At 43.2% G+C, this 23482-nt stretch overlaps 1 protein-coding gene across 7 annotated transcripts in view; it reads right to left on the reverse strand.

The window, feature by feature from the left end:
- The window catches only part of KDM4C (lysine demethylase 4C), a 420715-nt gene that overhangs the window by 181812 nt on the left and 215421 nt on the right, over positions 1-23482 (reverse strand). For all 7 annotated transcript variants that reach the window (XM_045021569.1, XM_045021570.1, XM_045021571.1 and 4 more), the window contains 2 exons: positions 13319-13512; positions 119-357 (listed from right to left, as the gene is read on the reverse strand). In XM_045021569.1, coding sequence (XP_044877504.1) covers positions 119-357; positions 13319-13512 — 433 coding nt within the window. The remainder of the gene's footprint in view (positions 1-118; positions 358-13318; positions 13513-23482) is intronic.

Raw genomic sequence — 23482 nt, forward strand, 5'->3', positions numbered from 1 at the left:
GGCATTTTTAGTTATGCCACTTGGAGCAACACATTTGCCTTATCATTCACAGATTTATGGCTTCATAATATCAATAGCCTAAAATTTACAAGTGAAACATAATCAGTCCTTATCTCACCTGAGACCTCAATATTATCCAATAAATGCTGATCCAGCTGCGTTCTGCTAATGTTTTTCTCTTCCCCAGAAGGCACTTCTGAATTTACCAGCTTCACTTTTTCTTCTGGCTTTTCATTGACCTTGAAGCCATCTGTAGCTGCTTCAGTGGCTATGATTTCTGCACCAGCGATCATAGCTGATTCTCTCTCGTCCTCTGGAGTTTTAAGCTTTTTAGATCGAGATCTGGTATGCTGGAAGCTATTATAAGAGATATTGCTGTCACAGTAGAATGTCTGTCTTGGATAAGATAAAATGACTACCAACATAAATGTCCCTTTCACCTGCTTAAAGTTGTAAAAAACTGACAATTTCCCAACTTTTTGTGCCAAGATAGTGTTTACAATTTATTAAGTGATAGGAGATTAACAATTGACTGGATTTAACCTTCTAATGTTTTATCACAATTCCTTAGAACAAGGTATTGAACTATAAACCTGAAACAACATCAAGTAAGTCTTTCTTAACCAAAGTCCAAAACTAGTTTTTGATGAACCAATCTTCGGAACCTGAAAGAGACTAAGTTGAGCAACATAATAATAGAGAAAAAAATGTGCTTAGCGGCAATAAAATTAGATAATATTGTCCCAGTCCCAGCGTGCACTACACATTTTGCCTGATCAGTCTTGCACATTCATGTAGTTTTTACAAAGATCATTATTTTTGGCAATTGTATATGTATCTTTAACATCAGCTACTAGAATCTGAATTAGGGAAAATTTCTGAGTCTTGAAGAAAATGTTATTTTACTACATTTAAGTATATGGATAAAGTGCAACCTCCAGCCCGTCTTATGCATATTCTGTACCACCAACAGAAGGGCAAACATGCAGCAAGAATGCTGGCAACTGCTTTCAAAGACTGAATGGGTTGTAATCTATATGCCCAAGATATGGGGAGTGAGAGTCCCAAATCCTAAATTCAAGTCTCTAGTATAGAAGAGCAGTGTTGTACACATTACTTCATCACAAGTCAGGTGTTGCCAATTTCCAACCTAATAAGACTTTCATGAGAAGTGTCCTTTGTAGTAGACATCACTAGTTTATATCAAAGGGTTGTATATTTTGGACTGCAGATGTAGCCAGTGAGATGGGAATATTTTTATAACCTTTTTCACCAGCCTTTTGAGGAGCCATATTTTACCTCTACTAATATTCCCTGAATTTCCTTCTCTATAAGGTGATCCTTCTAGAAATTGTGTTGTGATGCTGGCATTGTTTTATAACTCCTAGAACCACTATACACAATTACTTGTTCTTGAGATCCTAGCATGACAGAGCATCTTGTCCACAAGTGCATGAGTGTTACCTCCATCCAGGCAGACACGTCCCTATAGTTGTATTTCTATTCATACCCAATCCTAGTTGAGAAGTCATATTATTCCTGGAATCAAAATTATCATGTTTTTCATCAATACATTACAGCAGAGATGAAATGGACTAAACATTTTATCTTCATTTGCAGGACATGCATCCCTGTGTGTCTACACCACTGCCAATCTAGTAATTAAATAGCACAGGCGTCTGTTCATCAGTTTAGCTAAGTGATTATATTTAGCACGTGTACTCATCTGATAAAACTTTTAATATAATTATTATAGTATCTCTACTTAACAAAAATTGGCTACCCAGACCAATAGGGTTATGCTGACAAGTAAATCATTGCTGTGCCTACTGCAAATCTGCCATAGTATAGTACTGTACATACTATAACAATGCAGGAGTGACATCTGAGACACTAAACACAATATAATACAATTCTATATTTGTGTGTGCGCACAAACATTATACACACACCCATCTCAAGTTGGTAAATGCTGGTGAGGATGGTTGTTGTTTTTTGTACTGAACTATTTCACAAAATTAATAAGGTATTGTCATAAACAGTTAGTTAAGGGTTAAGGTTTTTGTCTACCTGTAAAGGGTTAACAAGGAGTACCTGTAGACACCTGACCAGAGGACCAATGAGGGACAAGATATTTTCAAATCCCAGTGGAGGGAAGTTTTTTTTTCCTGTTCTTTGTTTTTAGAGAGTCTCTCTTGGGAATTAAGAGAGTCCAGACGGCTTAATCAAGTCCTCCCAGGTTTCTGCAATAAATTCTTCTATTCAAGCTAGTGAGTATTAGCAAGGAACTAGCATTCTTATACTTTTATTTCTGTATTTGCAATTCTGTGTTTGGCTATAGAATTTCTTTAATTCTGTACTGTTATTGCTTTTACTGAGAAAGAAGGGAGGGGGAATTCTCTCCAGAGATTGATAAGTTTAGACCCTGTATATTGTTCCATCTTGGTTACAGAGACAGTGACTTTCTTTTTATTCTTTAATAAATTCTTTTCTATTAAGGACTTGGTTGGTCTTTCCTTGGGTGGATTCTCAGGGAAAGAGGAGGAGGGAGGTATCCCTCTGTAGTTAGATCCTGGTGTCTCTCCTAGAAAAAGGGAGGGGAGAGGAAGTAGGGGGGAATGGTTTATTTCTCCTGGGTGTAAGAACTCCATGGATTTGGGGCTCTTGGGATCCCCAAGGATTTTGGGGAAGGACTGTGTCCCAATCCACGTACCTGATTGGGTGGTGGCAGCTTTTACTAGATCTAAACTAGAATTTTAGTTTAGAGATAAATTCATGCAGGTCCCCATATTGGAACCCAACAGCTCTAAGTGGGGGTGAGACCTATGACAGGTATCCTAATATGAATTTAAAAACAGAGATCATACAGGTTGGGAAGCAAAAGCTCTAAGCCTGACATGAGAGAGAATTCAGTATTAGAAACCCCTTCTTATGATGGTTAAGGAAGCTAAAGAATCCCTTTTGCCAGTCTTCTTTTGTAACTTCAAAAGTAATACATTGTTCTTCAGTACATTTATGTAGTCTATGAAATAACAGGCAACAAAAGAAAGTATCAAAAATTATGGTTGATAAATTCTTCTGATCACTAAAGATTTCAAAAAAAAATTTTTAAGTGAGTCCCATCCCCTGTAATAAGTTCCTCTCTTGTTCTGTTTGGAAACTTAACCTCCCTTCTCTTTCAGAACTTGCAGCTGGCCCTGCAACCAGGAGCTTCATCTGCTGTCAAAGCGTACAGAAGTTGGTGCTGTGCAATAGTGTCCATCAACTTTAAAAAAGCCGCTGATCTGCCATCGCTCAAGAAGGGAGATCCCTGAGGTCATTCTGATCTGCTTTATTCTTGGGCCTTCTTCCACATTTGTTTCATTATTTTCTTTAATTACAAAAATAGTATAATTAATAAATTTAACACGCAAATCTCATGCTAACATACAGGCAGGATCCTCAGCTGTACTATTGCTGTGCCTAACCCAACTGATGGTGGTGAGGAGGTGTGGAAAAAGGTACCTTCATGCTCCTGATTCCTACCAAGGGTAGGTTGGGACCCTGCCACAACGTATAGCAGCCTCAGTGATATACCTAGGTGCAACAGCATCCAAGAGACCTTTCGGACAGCCACGGATCATAAAAGAGCAATCGTGACCTGACTGCATTCTCCTCCCCTTAATCACAACCACTACGCAAAAGGGCAGGCAGAGGGTAGGGAACATTGTCTCCAAGGCACCCAGTCATTCCTCTTACATTGTCTACACTGTAATCAGAGGTGTGACTGCACTTCACACAGGCATACATGCACTAGCTCTAATCTAGATAGCAGGCCAAAAATAGCCACAAAGATATGGAAGCACAAACACCAGCACAGGCTAACAACTTGAGTGTGTACTCAGGGTTCTGGGATGGGCTTGTACAGCCAGTGTTGAAACACATTCCACTGCACCGTCACTGTTTTTAGCTGTGATAGCTAGATTAAAGCTAATGCAGGTATGCCTACTCAAGTTTCAATCACACTTTTGATTGTAGACATATCCTAAAAGAAATCCCCACATAGCTACTTATGTCAGGTGTAGGGGGCAAAGGAAAGGATCAGATCAATAATTTTCTAAAAGAATGCCTGTGCAGGAAAATTATTAGCAAGGGAGAAGGGAAACTCGTAATTTATTTTTTGGTTAGGTCACCCTCTCCCCATCCCCCGCCACTCTATTTGGTTTTGTTCATTATTTCCTGTGAATTTTGCACTGAGGAACATGATGAACTATCAGCAGTGACCAGAGTCAAGCACAGGGCAGGACAAGGACTTTGCAAGCTCTATACATAAAGCTCCAACAATGCATCTGATTCTTCACATTTAGCACCTTTGCCTGTTGGTCTTCCTATGGTTAGGTGTGTGTGTGCTCGCCACATGCACGGGTGCCGGAAGTTTTTCCCCTCAGCAGTATCCATAGGGACCAGCTCTGGCACCCCCTGGAGTGGCGCGCACGTGCCACGGTATATAGGGCGCCGCCAGTTCCCCCTTGCTGGAAACTCCGACAGTGGAGAAGAAGGGCAGGTTGTGGAATGGACATAAGCAACACATTTCGAAAAACACCAGTTAAGGAAAAGGTAACGGTCTTTTCTTCTTCGAGTGCTTGCTCCTGTCCATGAAACGTAGGTGACTTCCAAGCAGTACCCCTCAGAGGTGGGTAAGAATTCACGGACATTCAGATTGCAACACCGCTCTGCTAAACCCAGCATCATCCCTGGCCTGCTGAGTGATGGCGTAATGGACTGTGAATGTGCGCACCAAGGACCACTTCGCAGCTCCACAGCTGTCCTGGATCAGGAAGTGTACCAGGAAGGCTGCCGAAGATGTCTGTGCACTGGTCAAGTAGGCTCTGACAATCAGTGGTGGAGGGACTCCCACCAAACTCCTAGCAGGTCCAAATACAAGAGGTGATCGAATTAGAAATCCTCTGTGTGGACACTGGGAGGCCCTTCATCCTATCAGCTGTAGAGATGAAAAGCTGAGTCGACTTATGGAAAGGCTTTTTTCAATCTAGGTAAAAAGCTAGGGCCCTTCTTGCACCCAAAGCATGAAGGCGCCTCTCTTCACTAGTCTCATGGGGCTTAGGGCAGAAGACCGGAAGGAAGATGTCCTGGCTCATGTGAAAGTAGAGCCCACCTTGAGAAGGAAGGCCAGGTGGGGCTGTAGCTGGACCTTGTCTTTATAGAAGACCGTGTATAGTGGTTCTGAGGTCAGGGCTCGCAGCTCAGAGACTCACCTTGTTGACATCACCACCACCAGGAAAGCTACCTTCCACTATAAGTGAGACAGGGAGCACGAGGCCAGAGGCTCACAGCACGGGCCCATGAGCCTGGGCAGAACCAAGCTCAGATCCCAATTAGGGACTGGGGACCAAACTTGAGGAAAAAGTCTCTCGAAACCTCTGAGGAACATGACTGTCATGTCATGGGAGAACACCATCTTCCCCTGGATGGGTGGATGAAAGGCCGAAAGGGCCGCCAGATGCACCCTGATAGATGAGTGTGCCCGATCGTGGCTCCTCAAATGAAGCAGGTAGTCTAAGATCGACTGCACCGAGGAATGCGAAGAGGAGATGCCCCATTTGGCCACCCGGCGGGAGAACCTCGTCCACTTTGCCAGGTAAATCTGTCTAGTCGAGCGCTTTCTACTCTCGAGGAAGACCTTCTGGACCCCTTCCAAACAGGCCCGTTCCTCAGGGTTCAATATCCATGCCGTGAGGTGGAGGTACACACAGTTGTGGTGCATGAGTCAACCGTGATCCTGTGACAGCAGGTGTGGTCGGTTCGGCAGGGGCCACAGAGGGATCATTGACAGGCTCGACAGCGTCCCAAACCAGTGTTCACGAGGACACACCGGGGCGATCATGATAACCTGAGCCTTGTCTCTCCTGATTTTTGCTAGGACTTTGCTGATGAACGGAATTGGAGGGAACGCGTACATTGGGCTTCCTGCCTATGGCAGGAGGAAGGTGTCAGAGGAAGCCCTTGCCCAGACCCAGTCTGGAGCAAAACCTGTGGCACCTCCTGTTCTGGTGAACAAATCCACTTGGGGAGTTCCCATCTCTGGAAGATCATGCCAGCTACCTCCAGGTGGAGCACCTACTCATGGTGAGAGAAGAAGTCCCTGCTTAGGTGATCTGCTAGCGCATTCTCGGCACCCAGAAGGTGACACACCTCTAGGTGGATTCCATGGTTAATGCAGAAGTCCTAAAGACAGACTGCCTCTTGGCAGAGGGCCGAGGATCGCGCTCCCATTTGTCTGTTGATGTAGAACATCAAGGCTGTGTTGTCCATTAGGACTTTGACCACGTTGCCCGACAGGTGAGGTAGGAAGACGGCGCATGCTCTGCGCACCACCCTGACCTCTTTGATATTTAAAGTGTAGTGTCATTTCCTCTGGAGACCACATACCTTGAGTCTGGAGGGTGCTGAGGTGCACACCCCAGCCGAGGTCCGAGTCATCCGTAACCAACTCGACTTAGTGAGAAGTGCTGATGAAGAGAACTCCTTCCAGGACTTTTTTGGGGCTGGTCCACCATTGCAGCAAGGTAAGTACACTCACGGGGATGGTAATAACCTTTTCCAGGTGGTCCCTGGACTGGGAGTAGACCATTGCTAGCCATTGCCGCAGGGGTTGCATCCGGAGCCTGGCATGACACAACACACATGTACATTCTGCCATGTGACCTAGTAGGCGCAGGCAAACCCTGTCCATAGTCAGGGGAAACACAGAGACTGAATCTCTCTGGTGGCAGGAACACTCTGCTGCAGGTCGAGTCGAGCACTGCTCCAATGAACTCTGTCCTCTGTACCAGAATTAACATGGATTTTTGGTCATTTACCAACAGTCCGAGGTGACAGCATCGCAACATGCCTTTGGACATGGAGCTGCCCTTGACTAGCCAGTCATCGAGGTATGGGTAGATCTTGATACCCCAAAGTCTGTTGCAGTGCTGTCGCTAGGCCAAACGGGAGGACTGAAAATTGATAGTGGTTGGGACCTACAGTAAACCGGAGGAAGTGTCTGTGTCCCTCAGAGATGGCGATGTGAAAGTGCGCATCTTTCAGATTGAGGGCGGTGTACCAGTCTCTCGGATCCAGGGAGACCATGTAGTACTTGAGCTTCACTAGGAAGCGGTTCAAGTCTCGCAGGTCCAGGAAAGGTTGCAGACCACCCTTGGCTTTTGGGACTAAAAAGTAGCAGGAATAGAACCCCTTGTTCCTGTACTCTGGAGGAACAAATTCCACCACACCTAGCTGCAGTAACCCCCTCTACGTCCTGCGCGAGGAGACTCTTCTGAGGGACGGGGAGGGTGGGTAGGAGGGGTAGAAACTAACTGAAGGGTGTAACCCCGTGCCACCGTACTGAGGACCCATCGGTCCAATGTTATAGATGCCCACACAAGGAGGAAAGGAGACAGGCAGTTGGCAAAAATAGGGGAGGAAAGATCCTGGGAACAATCTGATAGGTCGCCCTTGGGCGGTGGTGTCTGTGCTTGCCTGCCTGCTTATTGCAAGTCAAGCTTGACTGAGAGGCCTGTGAAGGTTGTTGGCTAGGATGCCTCTTGTAGCCTCTGGACTTCTTATGGGAAGGTTCCTAGCGAAGGTGGCTCCCCTGGCCCTGAGGCTGCTGCAGCTTAAACCACTTGTGGGCAGGGCCAGGGACATACAGGCCCAGTGTTATAAGGGTCGTGCAGGAGTCCTTTAGGCCATGGAGCTTATTGTCCATCTGTTCCACAAACAGGGCTTGCCCACAAGGGAAGGTCTTGTATCAACTGCTGAGCCTCCATAGACAAGCCAGAAAGGAGCAGCCAGGATGCCCAGCGCATGGCGATGGCCGAGGACATGGTTTGGGCGGTGGTGTCTGCCACATCTGATGCCGCTTGGAGCATCGCCCTGGCTGCATTAGTGCCCTCCTCCACAATAGCCCAGAACTCCTTCCTAGAAGCCTCAGGAAGAGAGCCTTTGAACTTGGCCATGGCTTGACACATGTTAAAATCATAGCATCCCAGGAGGGCTTGATGGTTGGCCACCCTCAATTGGAGACTAGAGGACGAATAAACCTTACACCCAAACAAGTCTAGTCTCTTTGTTCTAAGGGGTAGCCCTGGGTTGACCATGTTACTTCCTGTGGTTAACTGCTTCTACCACTAGGGAGTTGGGAGCAGGGTGGTATACCGGTACTCGTGGCCTTTGGATGGCACAAAGTACTTGCGCTCAGCCCTCTTGGAGATGGGGGGCAGGGAGGTGGGAGTTTGCCACAGGGCATTAGTGATATTAGAGACCCCATCATGAAGGAGCAGAGCCAACCTGGCCAGTGCTGTGGAGCAGAGGACATTGAAGAGAGTCCAAAGGCTCCTCTAGCTCCTCCGCTTGAAGACCCAGGTTGGCAGCGACCCTCTTCAGTAGTTCCTGGTGTGCTTTAGTGTCATCCGGAGGAACCAGGGGAGAGGACCCCATTATAGCCTCGTCTGGTGACAGCGAGGAGGATGCTGTAGGGTCCTCCACAACCACTGGTGACCCAATGGCTTGTTCCCCTGCTCCCTCTCGGACCTCCGGGCACCTCACACCCAAGGCTTCGTGCACCAGAAGTTGGGAGAGAGAGGCAGCTGGTCTCTCCAAGGCTCCAGACACCAAGCAGGTGGCCTGGGAGTGCTGGGTGAACCTCCTCGGGTTCCATGGGTACCACGGTGCCGGTGGAGACCATGGGGCTGGTTTCGGTGCCAACAACGTAACCAGTACCAGAGCTTGTCCCGCTGTCAAGGAACCTCACGCCGAACCAGGGCTGGATCCTGAATGGTCGCTCCCAGGTGACCAGGACGGAGCAGAAAGGTGGTTCTGTCTCGACCGGTGCCGGTCACTCCACCTGAAGTCTGATCTGGAGCTATGTCTTAGGGACCGGAGGCGCTCGACAGATCCGCGACAGCTTGGAGCCAGCGATGTATGTCTCGCGGTTGATGAGTGGTAACAGGATGAGGAGCGAGACCCTCTAACTATAGCTAAGGGATTTATAAACACTAACAGAAAACTATATACAGTATAATACAGGAGATAACTAGTTCATACAATCGAGCAGCAACAGCACTAGCTGAAGCAGCAACAGTTTCAGCATCGTCACTGGCAGTAGAAGGAACTGGGGATGGGGGGAACTGGCAGCACCCTATATACCATGGCATGTGCACACCACTCCAGGGGCACTGAAGCTAGTCCCCTACGGATACTGCTGAGGGAAAAACTTCCAGCACCCGTGCATTTGGCGAGCACACACGTCTAAGTTGAATGGACATGAGCAAGCACTCGAAGAAGAAGAAGAATTAGACCAAATTCTCCAAACTAAGGACCCAATTCAGCAAACAGATTAAATGTGTGGTTAGGTGCTTTGATGAATAAGGATGTACTAAAGCATGTAGTAATTTGCTGAATGTGAGCCCAATTTAATTTCTGTTAAGGGAAAAATATCAAACTTAACTTTAAAAGCAACAAAGAATCCTGTGGCACCTTATAGACTAACAGACGTTTTGCAGCATGAGCTTTCGTGGGTGAATACCCACTTCTTCAGATGCAAGTGGTGGAAATTTCCAGGGGCAGGTTTATATATGCAAGCAAGAAGCAAGCTAGAGATAACGAGGTTAGATCAATCAGGGAGGATGGGGCCCTGTTCTAGCAGTTGAGGTGTGAAAACCAAGGGAGGAGAAACTGGTTCTGTAATTGGCAAGCCATTCACAGTCTTTGTTTAATCCTGAGCTGATGGTGTCAAATTTGCAGATGAACTGGAGCTCAGCAGTTTCTCTTTGAAGTCTGGTCCTGAAGTTTTTTTGCTGCAGGATGGCCACCTTAAGATCTGCTATTGTGTGGCCAGGGAGGTTGAAGTGTTCTCCTACAGGTTTTTGTATATTGCCATTCCTAATATCTGATTTGTGTCCATTTATCCTTTTCCTTAGAGACTGTCCAGTTTGGCCGATGTACATAGCAGAGGGGCACTGCTGGCATATGATGGCATATATTACATTGGTGGACGTGCAGGTGAATGAACCAGTGATGGTGTGGCTGATCTGGTTAGGTCCTGTGATGGTGTTGCTGGTGTAGATATGTGGGCAGAGTTGGCATCGAGGTTTGTTGCATGGGTTGGTTCCTGAGCTAGAGTTACTATGGTGCGGTGTGCAGTTACTGGTGAGAATATGCTTCAGGTTGGCAGGTTGTCTGTGGGCGAGGACTGGCCTGCCACCCAAGGCCTGTGAAAGTGTGGGATCATTCTCCAGGATGGGTTGTAGATCCCTGATGATGCGCTGGAGGGGTTTGAGCTGGGGACTGTATGTGATGGCCAGTGGAGTCCTGTTGGTTTCTTTCTTGGGTTTGTCTTGCAGTAGGAGGCTTCTGGGTACACGCACGAGGAAATAAGGAGACAGATCAACAGAGCCAGACGTGTACATACAGGAGGTCAGACTAGTTACGATAACACTCACTTTCACAGGCCTTGGGTGGCAGGCCAGTCCTCGCCCACAGACAACCTGCCAACCTGAAGCATATTCTCACCAGTAACTGCACACCGCACCATAGTAACTCTAGCTCAGGAACCAACCCATGCAACAAACCTCGATGCCAACTCTGCCCACATATCTACACCAGCAACACCATCACAGGACCTAACCAGATCAGCCACACCATCACTGGTTCATTCACCTGCACGTCCACCAATGTAATATATGCCATCATATGCCAGCAGTGCCCCTCTGCTATGTACATCGGCCAAACTGGACAGTCTCTAAGGAAAAGGATAAATGGACACAAATCAGATATTAGGAATGGCAATATACAAAAACCTGTAGGAGAACACTTCAACCTCCCTGGCCACACAATAGCAGATCTTAAGGTGGCCATCCTGCAGCAAAAAAACTTCAGGACCAGACTTCAAAGAGAAACTGCTGAGCTCCAGTTCATCTGCAAATTTGACACCATCAGCTCAGGATTAAACAAAGACTGTGAATGGCTTGCCAATTACAGAACCAGTTTCTCCTCCCTTGGTTTTCACACCTCAACTGCTAGAACAGGGCCCCATCCTCCCTGATTGATCTAACCTCGTTATCTCTAGCTTGCTTCTTGCTTGCATATATAAACCTGCCCCTGGAAATTTCCACCACTTGCATCTGAAGAAGTGGGTATTCACCCACGAAAGCTCATGCTGCAAAACGTCTGTTAGTCTATAAGGTGCCACAGGATTCTTTGTTGCTTTTACAGATCCAGACTAACACGGCTACCCCTCTGAAACTTAACTTTGAATTGCTGGTTTTTTTGTATGGTTGATTTTTAAAAGGACTTTCATAGAAGACTATAAGCTGGAAAACCAGTTTGGATAAGCCTAACAACACATTGACACACTCCTGAATATCCCACAAACCAAACTGTATTAAAAGGTTTGAAAATGTTCCACTAAGTCTTCGCTCACACACAGATGCACACATACTTCAAGCAGACTTTTCATGTGTGTATCCCTCAGCCCTTTGGGAAGGACCAAGGAAGGTCAGGAGCTAGTCTTCACACAGTAAACATTAAGTGGCATCTTTACTGGGAGTTGAGTCAACATGGAAAATGAACATCTCACCCCTAGATGTGAACCTTTACTTCAGGGTTGAGGCACATATTGTGGAGCAATATGGGGAAACTCATGTGAAGAGTAACTCCACCCTCCACGAGAACAGAAGCCTCTACCGCCATGAACCCTGATTCATTAAGAAGCAAGCAGAGAGAGGGGAGCTGGCCCCAGAACCCTGATTGGATAGAGGACTGGGAGGAAATCTCATAACTGGCTTCCTTCTGCCATCCCACCTGTTACTGGAGGAGAGGAATACCACTCCAGAATCTGGGGCTAGAGAAGAGGTCCAGAGAACAGGTTACAGCCAAGCTGAAGGAGCAGCCTAGACACAGCAAAGAAGCCTTGACTAGCATGGTGACTGCAGACATGGACACCAGCAAGGCAGCAGAGACTGGGATTCATCATTCCAAGCTTGCACTGTGCCCAAGCACCACAGCAGCTACTACAAGGACCAGAAAGGAACCTGCTTGGGGACTAAGACACTGGTGGCTGTTTGGACCCTGGACTGAGTAAGGTGGTATTAGTTTAAGCCTTGGGTGGGGGCAACACAACAAACTGGGGTGCCCCCACCACACAAAGCCATTGCCTGTGTTTTACTCATCCAATGGATAAGCGGAGAATGTTTGTCTCCAGTGCTATCACATCACTTTTTAAGAGAAGTAAATTCATTTAAAAAGTAAAGAAAGAAATTCACAGTGTAGAGTTCACTTGCCAATATGCAGTCACAATGGGCATCATCCTTAATTATTTAATGTTTGCAAAATGATTTGAAGATTAAAAGGGCTATTAAAGGACTAAGTATTATCCTTAACTTGATCCAATTGTGCCGTGCTGTGACAAGACACAAGCAAAGCTCATGTCATAATTTTTAGCAGTTAAAACCCAAAGCAATAATGAATAGGAAAATCAGTTGGAATTCTGTTAAGTGCAAACAAAAGAGAAATGCTGCATGTAAAGAAAACGTTCCCCCAAAATACACTATCTATATGATAACACTGGATCCAGCTGTAAAAGTATCAAAAGTCAAAACGTTGATAGTGTCAATGATACCTGAAAAGTTAACATTTTGGGTTATGTCAGTAAAGTCTGCACTGACAATTGGGTTAAGGATTTCATTATGACAAACTCCAACCTGTTGTTAATCCATAGCAGATATAGCAGGTATTGGCAGTGGCACTGTGAGAGTCTGCCAAATAGGTATCTTTCTATAGAGCTCCTAGGCTACAAGCTAGTGAATGTTAAGTCTATTGCTAGAGATTGTGCACAGCTGCTACAATTCTGCACCTGTTTTATACCCCTCTTTTCTAACTAATGAATAGCATTTAGCCCACTCCCTACAGATGTTTTCCTGATCTCCTGGTTGGAGATGATGTTACACACAATGTAAGTGCTAGTAAACACACCCTCACCAAAGGAAAAGATTTAAATATTGCTTTAGAAGCAATGGCCACCTCTCCATGTGCATAAACTTCAGCTATGCATTTTCCTTACATGTTGCAAAATGAATGTATTTTTCATTTAAACAATCACTATGAATTATGACTTTCTTGGCCTCAAGCTCATGGTTAAATTATAAGAAGAGCTAAATTAGCTGTGACTAGAATAAATGAACAACTCTAATGGAATGTCAGAGAAAAGGGCATTGAAAAAAAATGGAAATATACAACATATTTAACTTTAATTAAATGGAAGGTGAACAACTCTAATTACCATTTGGGAGGTTTCTTTGTTTTCCTTCTTCTCTGCAACCAGGCCTTTACCTCAGGTGTTGTTTCAGGCGTGGGTTTCGTGTGATCAATGGTATATAAATCCTTTCCTTGTTTCCACAGTTGATATCTGTCTGGTTGAAACTTCCTCACAAAGATATCCATTGATATTGTTACCATGTCTTTCCTGCAGGTGCACTGGGGGAGAAATCAGAAACATATACTGCATGTGACAAACTAAATGATTTGCTGTAGTTTGTAGTAGAAAAAGCCTTGAATATGAAACTCCTTTTTTGGGAGGAATGGTCACACAGAAAATATTACCTGAACAACTACAGCCATGCCTGGATTCCTCATGGTTCTGTGAGGATAGTCCATTTAGCATATACATAGTATGGAAATTTCATTGGTTGATGAACTCCTACTAATAACAAACAAAAAGCAAGCGTCTATGCTGTTTCTTTTAGGTCTATCATCTGCCTTTGTTATTATTAAACACGAGGGTACTGTTGAACCCAATAGACAGACTGGATTACCCTTGAATGGTTCCATTGTTCTCTCTCTCTGAGGAGACTCAACGAGTAGTTTTGAGCAGTTGCTCATCTGTCACAAGGGTTTTTAGCTGGGGGGGGGAAGAGGAGGGGAGATATATTACAGCATTCTGTTCTATCACCACTCCTTTTCAACACAAATATCAGCTCCTTAGGGAAGGCAGAAAAAGACCATATCACTTTTTTCTTGCTGCAAGATCTACCTATACTCCCAAGCTTTTACACAATTGGGAAGGATTGAGTGACACGTATGAAAATGCTTGTTTTGAAAAGAGTGGAGAGCAGTTTTTAGATTCTTAGAGTGTGTCTACACAACAGAAGTTGTGCACAGGCTAGCCTACCTGAGCTAGTTTGAATCAAGCTAGCATGGGCAACAATAGGAGTGAAGACAGCAGAGCATGGGCTTCAGCCCATGTAGTACAAGCTCAGCATGGATGCTATGTTCTCAGGCCACTGAGCCCACACTAAAGCTCATGCTGTGCTGTCTTCACTGCTACTGTTACCTGCATTAGCTGAATTCAAATTAATTCAAGTAGACTAGCCCATGTACAGCTTTTGCTGTGTAGACATACCCTTACATTTTAAGGCCCGAAAGGAGTGTTATCGTAACTAGTCTGACCTCCTGTATAACAAAGGCCATGGCATTTTACCCCGTAATTCCTCTATCAAACCCAATAACTTTAGTTTGGTCATTGGCCCAAATTGTTTAAGGTATTACTTTTCTTGATAAAGTCTCTATGTGCCCATAGAGAACTGAACTGGCATATTTTAAACACACCAAAATAAATAAATAGTACTGAATTTTCAAGTAAAATCCTCTCACTTAAAATAACAGATACTAAAATAGCTTCAAAGCAAATTTACTGTACCTGAAGCTCAAAAAATCTTTATATTAGGAGACTATAATATGTGAATCAACAAGCCTGCAGCACATAAACCATTCATGCTAAGAAAAAGTTTTTTAGCTAAAAAATTGATTCTCCAAAATTGAAAAAAACCATGAAATGTCTAATGTTATATCTAATAAAATGTCTCAACTGGTAAGCGAAACAAAGCCATGTAGCTAATGTAACCTTTCAGGTGAATGAAAGAATGAAAACAAAACAACGTATGGCCTGACCTTCTCGTCCTCTATGATTTGTATTATCATGCCTTTTTAACTGAACAGGATATCTAACCACAGATGGAATTAAATTTGCTTGTTACTGACTGCTAAATAGGCACACAGGCTTTGTGTACTGCAGGCATCCACCTGCCACTTCTACCCCATCCTTCTTTTCCTTGAAAATAATAAGTTCTATAATGGAAAAGGGGATCACAAATGTAATAAAACGTCCTGCTTTCCTTTCAATACTTTCAAAACACACATCCAGCGTAACAGAAAAAAGCCGAACAGGAAACTACTTCAGGCAGCAGCCAGAACTGCACTGATATCAGACATTTATATCCAACTGGCAAATTGCTGCAAACATGAAAAAGCAACTTCAAAACTGGTTTTGTAGAAATTCACCTCCCATGAAGAAAATGTTTTTGCCAATACTTTTTGTTTAAGGTAGATCAACCAAAGCCTAACTCAAAGGAAAAATTCTCTTACTGACCAGATCCCAGATCCAGAATGTGGAAATTATGTGATATTTCAAGACTTGAAGTTGTTATGACTCAGGGATGTTATCTTTTAATGCAATTCCTTGGATCTTTTGAAGACTGCTAGCATGATAAATGTCATACTAATTTTTGTCTCAAGTAAACAACTCCAGGAAAGATTTCTGAATTTACATTATGCTCTGCTACATTTTCCGATGGAATTTTTAACACAATTTGAATCAGAAGAAAGCGTATGACTAGAATCATGGCACCTCACAATGCAAGGATTCAGCGCTGCTCTCAAAAGAGTAGAAGAGGCATGTCTAACCCCACACTTCCATTATACTAGTTCTCATTACTAGTACCACAGCGTTATTCCACACGTAACACTGATATATATTAACACTAAGATCTTATATAATGCTTTTCAGCCGCAGATCTCAAAGCACTTTACAAAAGAGATGGAGAAACTGAGATATGGAGAGGTAAAGTGACTTGCCCAAGGTAACACAGAAGGTCAGAGGCAGAGCTGGGATTAGAACCTAAGATTCCTAAATCCCAGTGCAGTGCACAATCTACTAGGCAACACAGTCTCTCATTTCCCTCATACACTGGGATGCAGTCATTGCAGCTGCTTCTGTATGACTCTTCTGCTGGAGAGGCATGATTCCAGTTTCACAGTAACTTATATAAGGAGGACAGGGAAGTACAGGTTATATTAAATGCATTATTTCAGGGAAACTTCTTTTAAGCATATATGTTTTTTAAATTGGTCGTTCTCAGTTTTAGTTAAATTATTTTCTGAAACCTCCCAAAAATGAACAATCCTTACACATTTAAAAGTACAATTTCCTTAATAGCTATTTTTAAAGTTTGCAGTTTAACTGAATTTCCTACTTCTGTATAGAAAGTGCTGCTGTACAACACCCAAATACCTGCCCCGTGATGCTATTAATAATTCTCCCCATTTAGTGGAGACAATATACAGAGGAGAAAATCAGACTATTAAAAGGAGGAGCTCCCGAGGTCACAATTGCATCAAAAGTGCTAGAGTGACAGCACTTCATGATGTTTGATGCATAGAAATATAATTATCTGATGTGATTTTTCTTTTTCCTGGGTGAGCACTGTATTATTTTTGTACAAAGCTCTTATTATACTGTGACCAGCTTACCTCATTCAAAGAGAGTCACTGATCAATAACACTGAAATAGTTACAAAAAAGCACTGATAGTGCTTCTGGATATTGGATAGGTGCAAAAGACTGTCCACTTGGAATATCCTTCATCATTAAGAGCTAGATTCATTACATAAGGACAAGTAACACTAAATTTTCCCCTCGTTTACACACAAAATCCCTTTGAATGCAAGCTACACTGCTATGCAGGGATGACAAATGGTTGCTTAAGGAAAAAGATTACTGTCTTTGCTGTTAGGCATCAAGTCTTCAAGCAATTTGGCAAAGGGCCAATATTTAAATCAGCATTGATTTATTGAAGTAAAAAATCCATCAAGAAAAAATATCCAGTGATAGGATGATAATGTTCTAAAAGAAAAGTTTCATAATAAATTATGCCTAAATGAGGTACAAAAAATCTTCCTTTTAGTAATCTTTGAATATTTGATGCTGTTTTTACTACTACTGAAGTGCATTACATCTGTGTAAAAGTAAAAAAGTTTATCACTATCTAAAATGAGACAACAGCTGAATTTTAATATTTGCAGCATTATCAACATGCTAATTCAAGCCTTCATCATTTGCTGGGAAATCTGGAAGATTTAAGCTTCTAGATACTGGAGGCTAGAAACATTTGAAAGCATCATATTAGACAGTGAAAGCAAAGCATATGCTGCAAAGCATTTCTATTTATTTTCCCCAAAATGTGCCAAGAAAGAAATATGTTGCTTTGATAAATAATCTGGCAGGTTTGGGGTTTTTAAAGTGTTCTTTCCTCATTTCCCATCCAACTTACTTATAGTTGACAGTTACATGGCTTCCTGCTTCCAAGACGGAAGAGTGAATGAGAGCATCTCTCTCTGAAGCTAACTTGAATGTCATTCTGTTGAAGAGCTCCGTTGGGATAGAGATCATAGAACATGCAGCTTCCCACCAAAATACCAAGGGTGTCATGTTCACCCTTCACAAGAAACTTAGAAAAAATTCATCATATTTTTAAAGGTAAAAAATATTTTCATGTGGAATAAAAATTAAAAATTATCTTTTTTTATAAACTGACAAAAATAGAAAATCGTCTGATGTTACTGTCTGATGTTACCATCTGATGGGTATTCTTTGGCGTATGTGAAATGGGCTATGTTCAGCCCATGCCCTACCAGACAAGTGTCCATACCACAAAAAACTATCACTCTCCCACTCCCACAAACTGGCACCCTTGTTAGGTACTTCAACGGAGAACAATGAACTGAATAAGCATGGGGACTCCTGGTCAGGATTGAAACATATTGATAGAAAAGTGAGAGAATTTTATTAGCTGCTGCCTGTGCAACATACCAGACTCTGAAGATAACCTGTTATATCAATGGTAATTTACGCCCAATAAAATTAAAAGAATAGTTCATGTTGGTGATGGCAAATGTTGTAGCAGGAGTAGTGAAAGGAATCCCATATCCACATATAGTATAATTGGCTTCTTATATGGGATTACAAGCAAAGATCATCATGGCAATCAAAATGATTATGAGAATAGACCTCCTTCATGATCCTTTGGTATTATTATTATTGGTTTTATTATTAGTTCTACTAGTATAAAGAAAACAGCTTGAAGGAAACATTTATTAGTGGCCACAAGGTGTTTGATAGCAGTGAGTTGAAAGAAAACTGTTTTATCCACTTTATTAAATTGGTATAACAGACTGTGAAATGTATTTGTAATGGAGAAAACTGCCTACTTGAGATATCTTTTCTTTTTTGTTTGTTTGCAAAGGATGCCATTTCTGAATAACAAACACGATGAATATTGGCAAAGACTAAATATTTTGACTGGTTTTGCCTGACTAAGCCGTACGTTCCTCCTCTTTTAGGCTCTGATTCAGAAAGGTGATTAAGCATGGGCCAAACTGCAAGCAAATGTGTAGTCCCATTTAAGACAATGGGATTATTCATGTGCTTAGACAGACATGTGCTTACATACCTTCCATAACTGAGGTCTTAGACCCAATGTCAGCAAGTCACTTAAGGATGTGCATTATTTTAAGAATGTGAATAGTCCCATTGATCTGAACGTGCACAACTGAAAGACAGATACAGCAGTGGATTTAAGTGGCAGACCACAACTTTATTAATTGAACAATGGGGCAGGCACTATACACCTCCTCTTACATACCTGGCATTTAACTGGGTCCACTATGGGCTTATACAGCTCCCACCATATAACCATTACTTGAGGTATACCTTCTTCAGCCTGCTCCCAGGACTAGACTCATTTCTGAATTCTCTTGCCCTACCCACCACCAGGAAGGTAGAAGGTACCAAGAGGGACCTCAGTCTGAAAAGACTTGAGGTCTCCCCTTCTCCTTACAGGCACAAAGTCCATCAGTAAAATCCTGGATCTCATTTCTACCTGGGAGCTGGCCCTTTTTAGCTTTCATCTACAATGGATACCAGCCACTGGGAGAACCAGCAATTAGCTTCATTGTCTGCACGCACACACAGTCCAAAGTGCCTAGTATCTATTTCCTGACAAATGCAATCCCTAAGATCCCTTAGGCAATGTCAGACCCTGTATCTGAGAAGTGCACAAGGTGGCTGTAGTTTGCATTTCAGTGAGCAGAGAAGAGACATGAGCTGATTCCATAACATGTCATCTCTGCCATATCATTGAAGGTAAAGAACCTCAACCCTGAAGTTCAGTTGTGATTCCCCTGCTGACCTGGCTGCCTGCTTGTAGGCCCAATGCTGTACAAAAGCCGCAGATCCAGACAGCAACCCTTTTCCGATGTCCCCAGCAATCACAGATAGGGTTAGTTCTCACACTTTTGCCTGCCCAGTAACCCATCAGCAGGGTGAACACAGGTCTTGTAAGAGTGCCTGGATCCCTGAGAAGTAAAAAAAAACCCTCCAATGCTGTTGGTGTTGCTGCCTCAACAAAATTTGTGCAAAGAATGTGTGCAAAATTTGCCAGACTGAGACCCAAGTAGGCTAACGCATTCCTCATTACCACAACAAACTGGTAGCTGGTCAAGTAGCTACCATCCCCATGTACAACTAGGTGGGCCTGGCTCCCACATACATGCGGTTTCAACAAAAACTGTTTGCGGCTTTTACCAGACATACCCATTCAGCTGAGCATTCCCTTAGCTCTACCATGGTCTCTTTTCTAGTCTGATCAGTTTCTGAATACCTTAATTTCAAGTCTATTGCTGATTGTTAAAATGGTACCTCTGCCAATATAAAACATGCCAGGAGGTGGCCCCTGCCACCTGTAGCACTATTTCACTGAACCTGAAAGCACAAACAAGGACTTGACAAATGCAATTTTAAATAGAAATGCCTCCATCCCACAACTTCACTCCATAGGTAAAGCCTTCGATAACCCAGCAAATTTCACAGGGGGATGGTATACCTGTTATCATCTTTGCAACCCTCAGTTCATGACCATACCTCCAAGAGCTTGCTTAGTAAGAGTCCTCTACATGAGCCAGTAAATCCTGCCACTATGCAACAAACCAGGCCAAACAGGAAACCCACTATTGCAGATGAAGCTAGTCCATGATACGTCACAGACACTCCGTATCACACCACCCAAGGCTCAGTGACGGTACAAACAACAAAAGAGACCTACGTGAACTCTAAATTAAATAAACCTAACAACTGCAGCTTTGTAAACCATGATTGCCCTTGGGACTCTGGGGTTTTCATCCATTCTGAATCATGGCTCCACAAACCATCACCTACAGGGCTTGGCTGTCAAACAGTGTTAGCTCCTGGAATCTGCTGTCCTGAAATGGAGCCAGAGCATCAATGAGGCCATTATCTACATTATCATGCAAAGAAAAGTTTGACAAACAAAAAAAAAACCAGTGTAATATAACTGCTCATACCAGCCACATTCCCCATACTAACTACTAGTCAAGGATGTGAACCCATACCTGGTTGTCACACCAAAACCAAACCTATTTATTTCCAAGTTCCTCACTCCAAATAGTGACAGCCACCAATATCGGAGCCCCCAATGCACCCATGACATTATGATTGTAGCTAATTGGTCAATTCTAAGAGGACCTGCGCCTGCCCTCAAGTAGAGTCGATTAAATTCCTCTATCTCCCCAACATACATATGAATGTTCAACGTGATCACTGCTTTTCATTAAACCCAACATTGGTCATGAACTGTGGTTGCAAGGGCTTAGCTGCATTTGAGTGGGCTCCTCAATGACTACCATCACCTGCTCTAAAATTCTGCCCATCTCATATTCTGAGTGACTTAAAGAACTGAGAGTTACCAAGATGGACCAGTGCCTGCCTTTCACTTCAGAATTGCCTTTCTCACTACTGATCTCATTCCTGAAGACAGTCACTGGACGCCCTCAGATTTGATATGCCTTCTCCAGGGATCTGTTCCTGGCCCAGGACAGATTCTTTTCTCTGTAAGCTATGTATTGGGGACCATTGTCAAGTCCACAACCATTATGGCCACCGTCTGAAAAGGGGGTCCTCTATTACAGGGAGTGGCCTCATGGCTTCTTTACTTCATCTCGGCCTTCCCCGACCACTGAAAGGAATCACATGCTTTCAGAACTTACCAGCTTCAGTTTCTCCACTTTTGCCTATGGCAGGGATAGGCAACCTATGGCACGGGTGCCGAAGGCAGCACGCGAGCTGATTTTCAGTGGCACTCACACTGCCTGGGTCCTGGCCACCAGTCCAGGGGGCTCTGCATTTTAATTTAATTTAAAATGAAGCTTCTTAAATATTTTAAAAGCCTTATTTACTTTACACACAACAATAGTTTAGTTATATATTATAGACTTATAGAAAGAGACCTTCTAAAAATGTTAAAATGTATTACTGGCATGCGAAACCTTAAATTAGAGTGAATAAATGAAGATTCGGCACACCACTTCTAAAAGGTTGCCGACCCCTGGACTATGGTCTTAGCCGCAGCAACTCTCAGTTATGCCACCATTTCCCTACTCTTGTCTAAGGCATCATGCAGCAATACTCAGGGCTGTCTCCATTTCCCTGGTAAGAGGAGGCAGTGAGTTAGCCTCCCTGACCATCAAGTCTGGCCTCTGGGCTTGCAACCGAACTTGGTTCAAATTTGTTGTCAGACATAAGACATTGGAAACGTGGAAACTTCAGAAAACTATTACATTGAGATATGCCAGATGTTATGGGCTCAGGGAATATATATCTGTGGTCTAGGGACTGTATTCTAGCTCCAAGGTGGAGGGTTTCTGAGCTTCCATAATAACTAAAGTAAGTGAAGGTTAATTACTGCAGACCCTGGAACAGGTAAACAACTCCAGTGATACACCACTTCCTGGGATAAATTGAATACTCTGGTATAGATCAGGTTCAAGACATATGGGAGACCAAGAAGAGGGCTTGTGGTATAAAGAATCAGCCTGAGCTGGATGGGGGCCCCTCATTTTACCCCAAAACTGACATGAGGTTGTGACAAAAAGGGCAAACCCTTGCTGGAAGGGTTTGAAATACTGGAAACCTACTAAAGTCTCTCTGTGAAAGATGAGTGACACTTGGTAAGCTTAGCATGCACGTAGATTGTTTACTGTTTTATTATGTTTTCTCTATAATGCTTTTTCTCCTAAAATAAATGTTATGTGCTTGGTGAAAGCTGCCTGGTCACTGGTAAACACTGTCACTGTCCCTTGTGAAAGACAGAACTGCAAGTGTCTGGACTGAGGTCAGACCTGCTGGGATAGTAACAGTGAATTGCAGAGGGACGGCAAGTCTAAATTCCTGGTTTGGTGGGAGAGGGAAATGGGTCCCTGCCAATAGAGAGGCGATGGCTGGAGGCCACAAGGATGCCCGTGAGCAGACCATGGAGGGGGCAGAGTGAGTGTTGTTAATCTTGGCACAAAAATGAGGATGTTAGTGAAACAGAAATTAAAAGGTACAGTACCAAAAGTAAAATCCCTGCAAACTGCGTGGAATCTTTTTAAAGACACCATAATAGAGGCTCAACTTAATTACCCCAATTTAAAAAAAACATAGTAAGAGAACCAAAAAAGAGCCACTGTGGTTAAACAACAAAGTAAAAGAAGCAGTGAGAGGCAAAAAGGCATCCTTTAAAAAATGGAAGATAAATCCTAATGAGAAAAATAGAAAAGAGCATAAACTCTGGCAAATGAAGTGTAAAAATATAATTAGAATAACCAAAAAATAATTTGAACAGCTAGCCAAAGACTCCAAAAGTAATAGCAATTTTTTTGAAAAAATACATCAGAAGAAGAAAGCCTGCTAAACAACCAGAGGGGCCACTGGACAATCAAGATGCAAAAGGAGCACTCAAAGATAAAGCCATTGCGGAGAAACTAAAATTCTTTGCATCAGTCTTCACTGTCGAGGATGTGAGGGAGACTCCCAAACCTGAGCCATTCTTTTTGGGTGACAGATCTGAGGAACTGTCCCAAATTGTGGTGTGATAGAAGACGTTTTGGAACAAATTGATAAACTAAACAGTAATAAGTCTCCAGGACCTGATGGTATTTACTCAAGAGTTCTGAAGGAACTCAAATGTGAAACTGCAGGACTACTAATTGTTCCTGGGAACCATTTTAAATCATTGAGAACCAAGGACTGGAACTTGGCTTAAGGATTTATCTGATACTGTAGCATGACTATTAAATCCCTTCAGTAGACAGAATCACTATGTTTTAGAAGTTAATATAAAATATATGCACAGTATGGTCTAGTGTACCTTAGCTTTACACAGTGGAAAGCAAATATTTTATTCATAATATTTTGATTTGACTAGTAGGTGAAGAGTACTTCTCTTTGAGGTAATTCTTCCAGGATGAGGTATGTTGAGTCTATTTTTTAAATAACT

Source organism: Mauremys mutica, chromosome 6 (assembly GCF_020497125.1).
Source record: "Mauremys mutica isolate MM-2020 ecotype Southern chromosome 6, ASM2049712v1, whole genome shotgun sequence".
Taxonomy (NCBI): Eukaryota; Metazoa; Chordata; order Testudines; family Geoemydidae; genus Mauremys; species Mauremys mutica.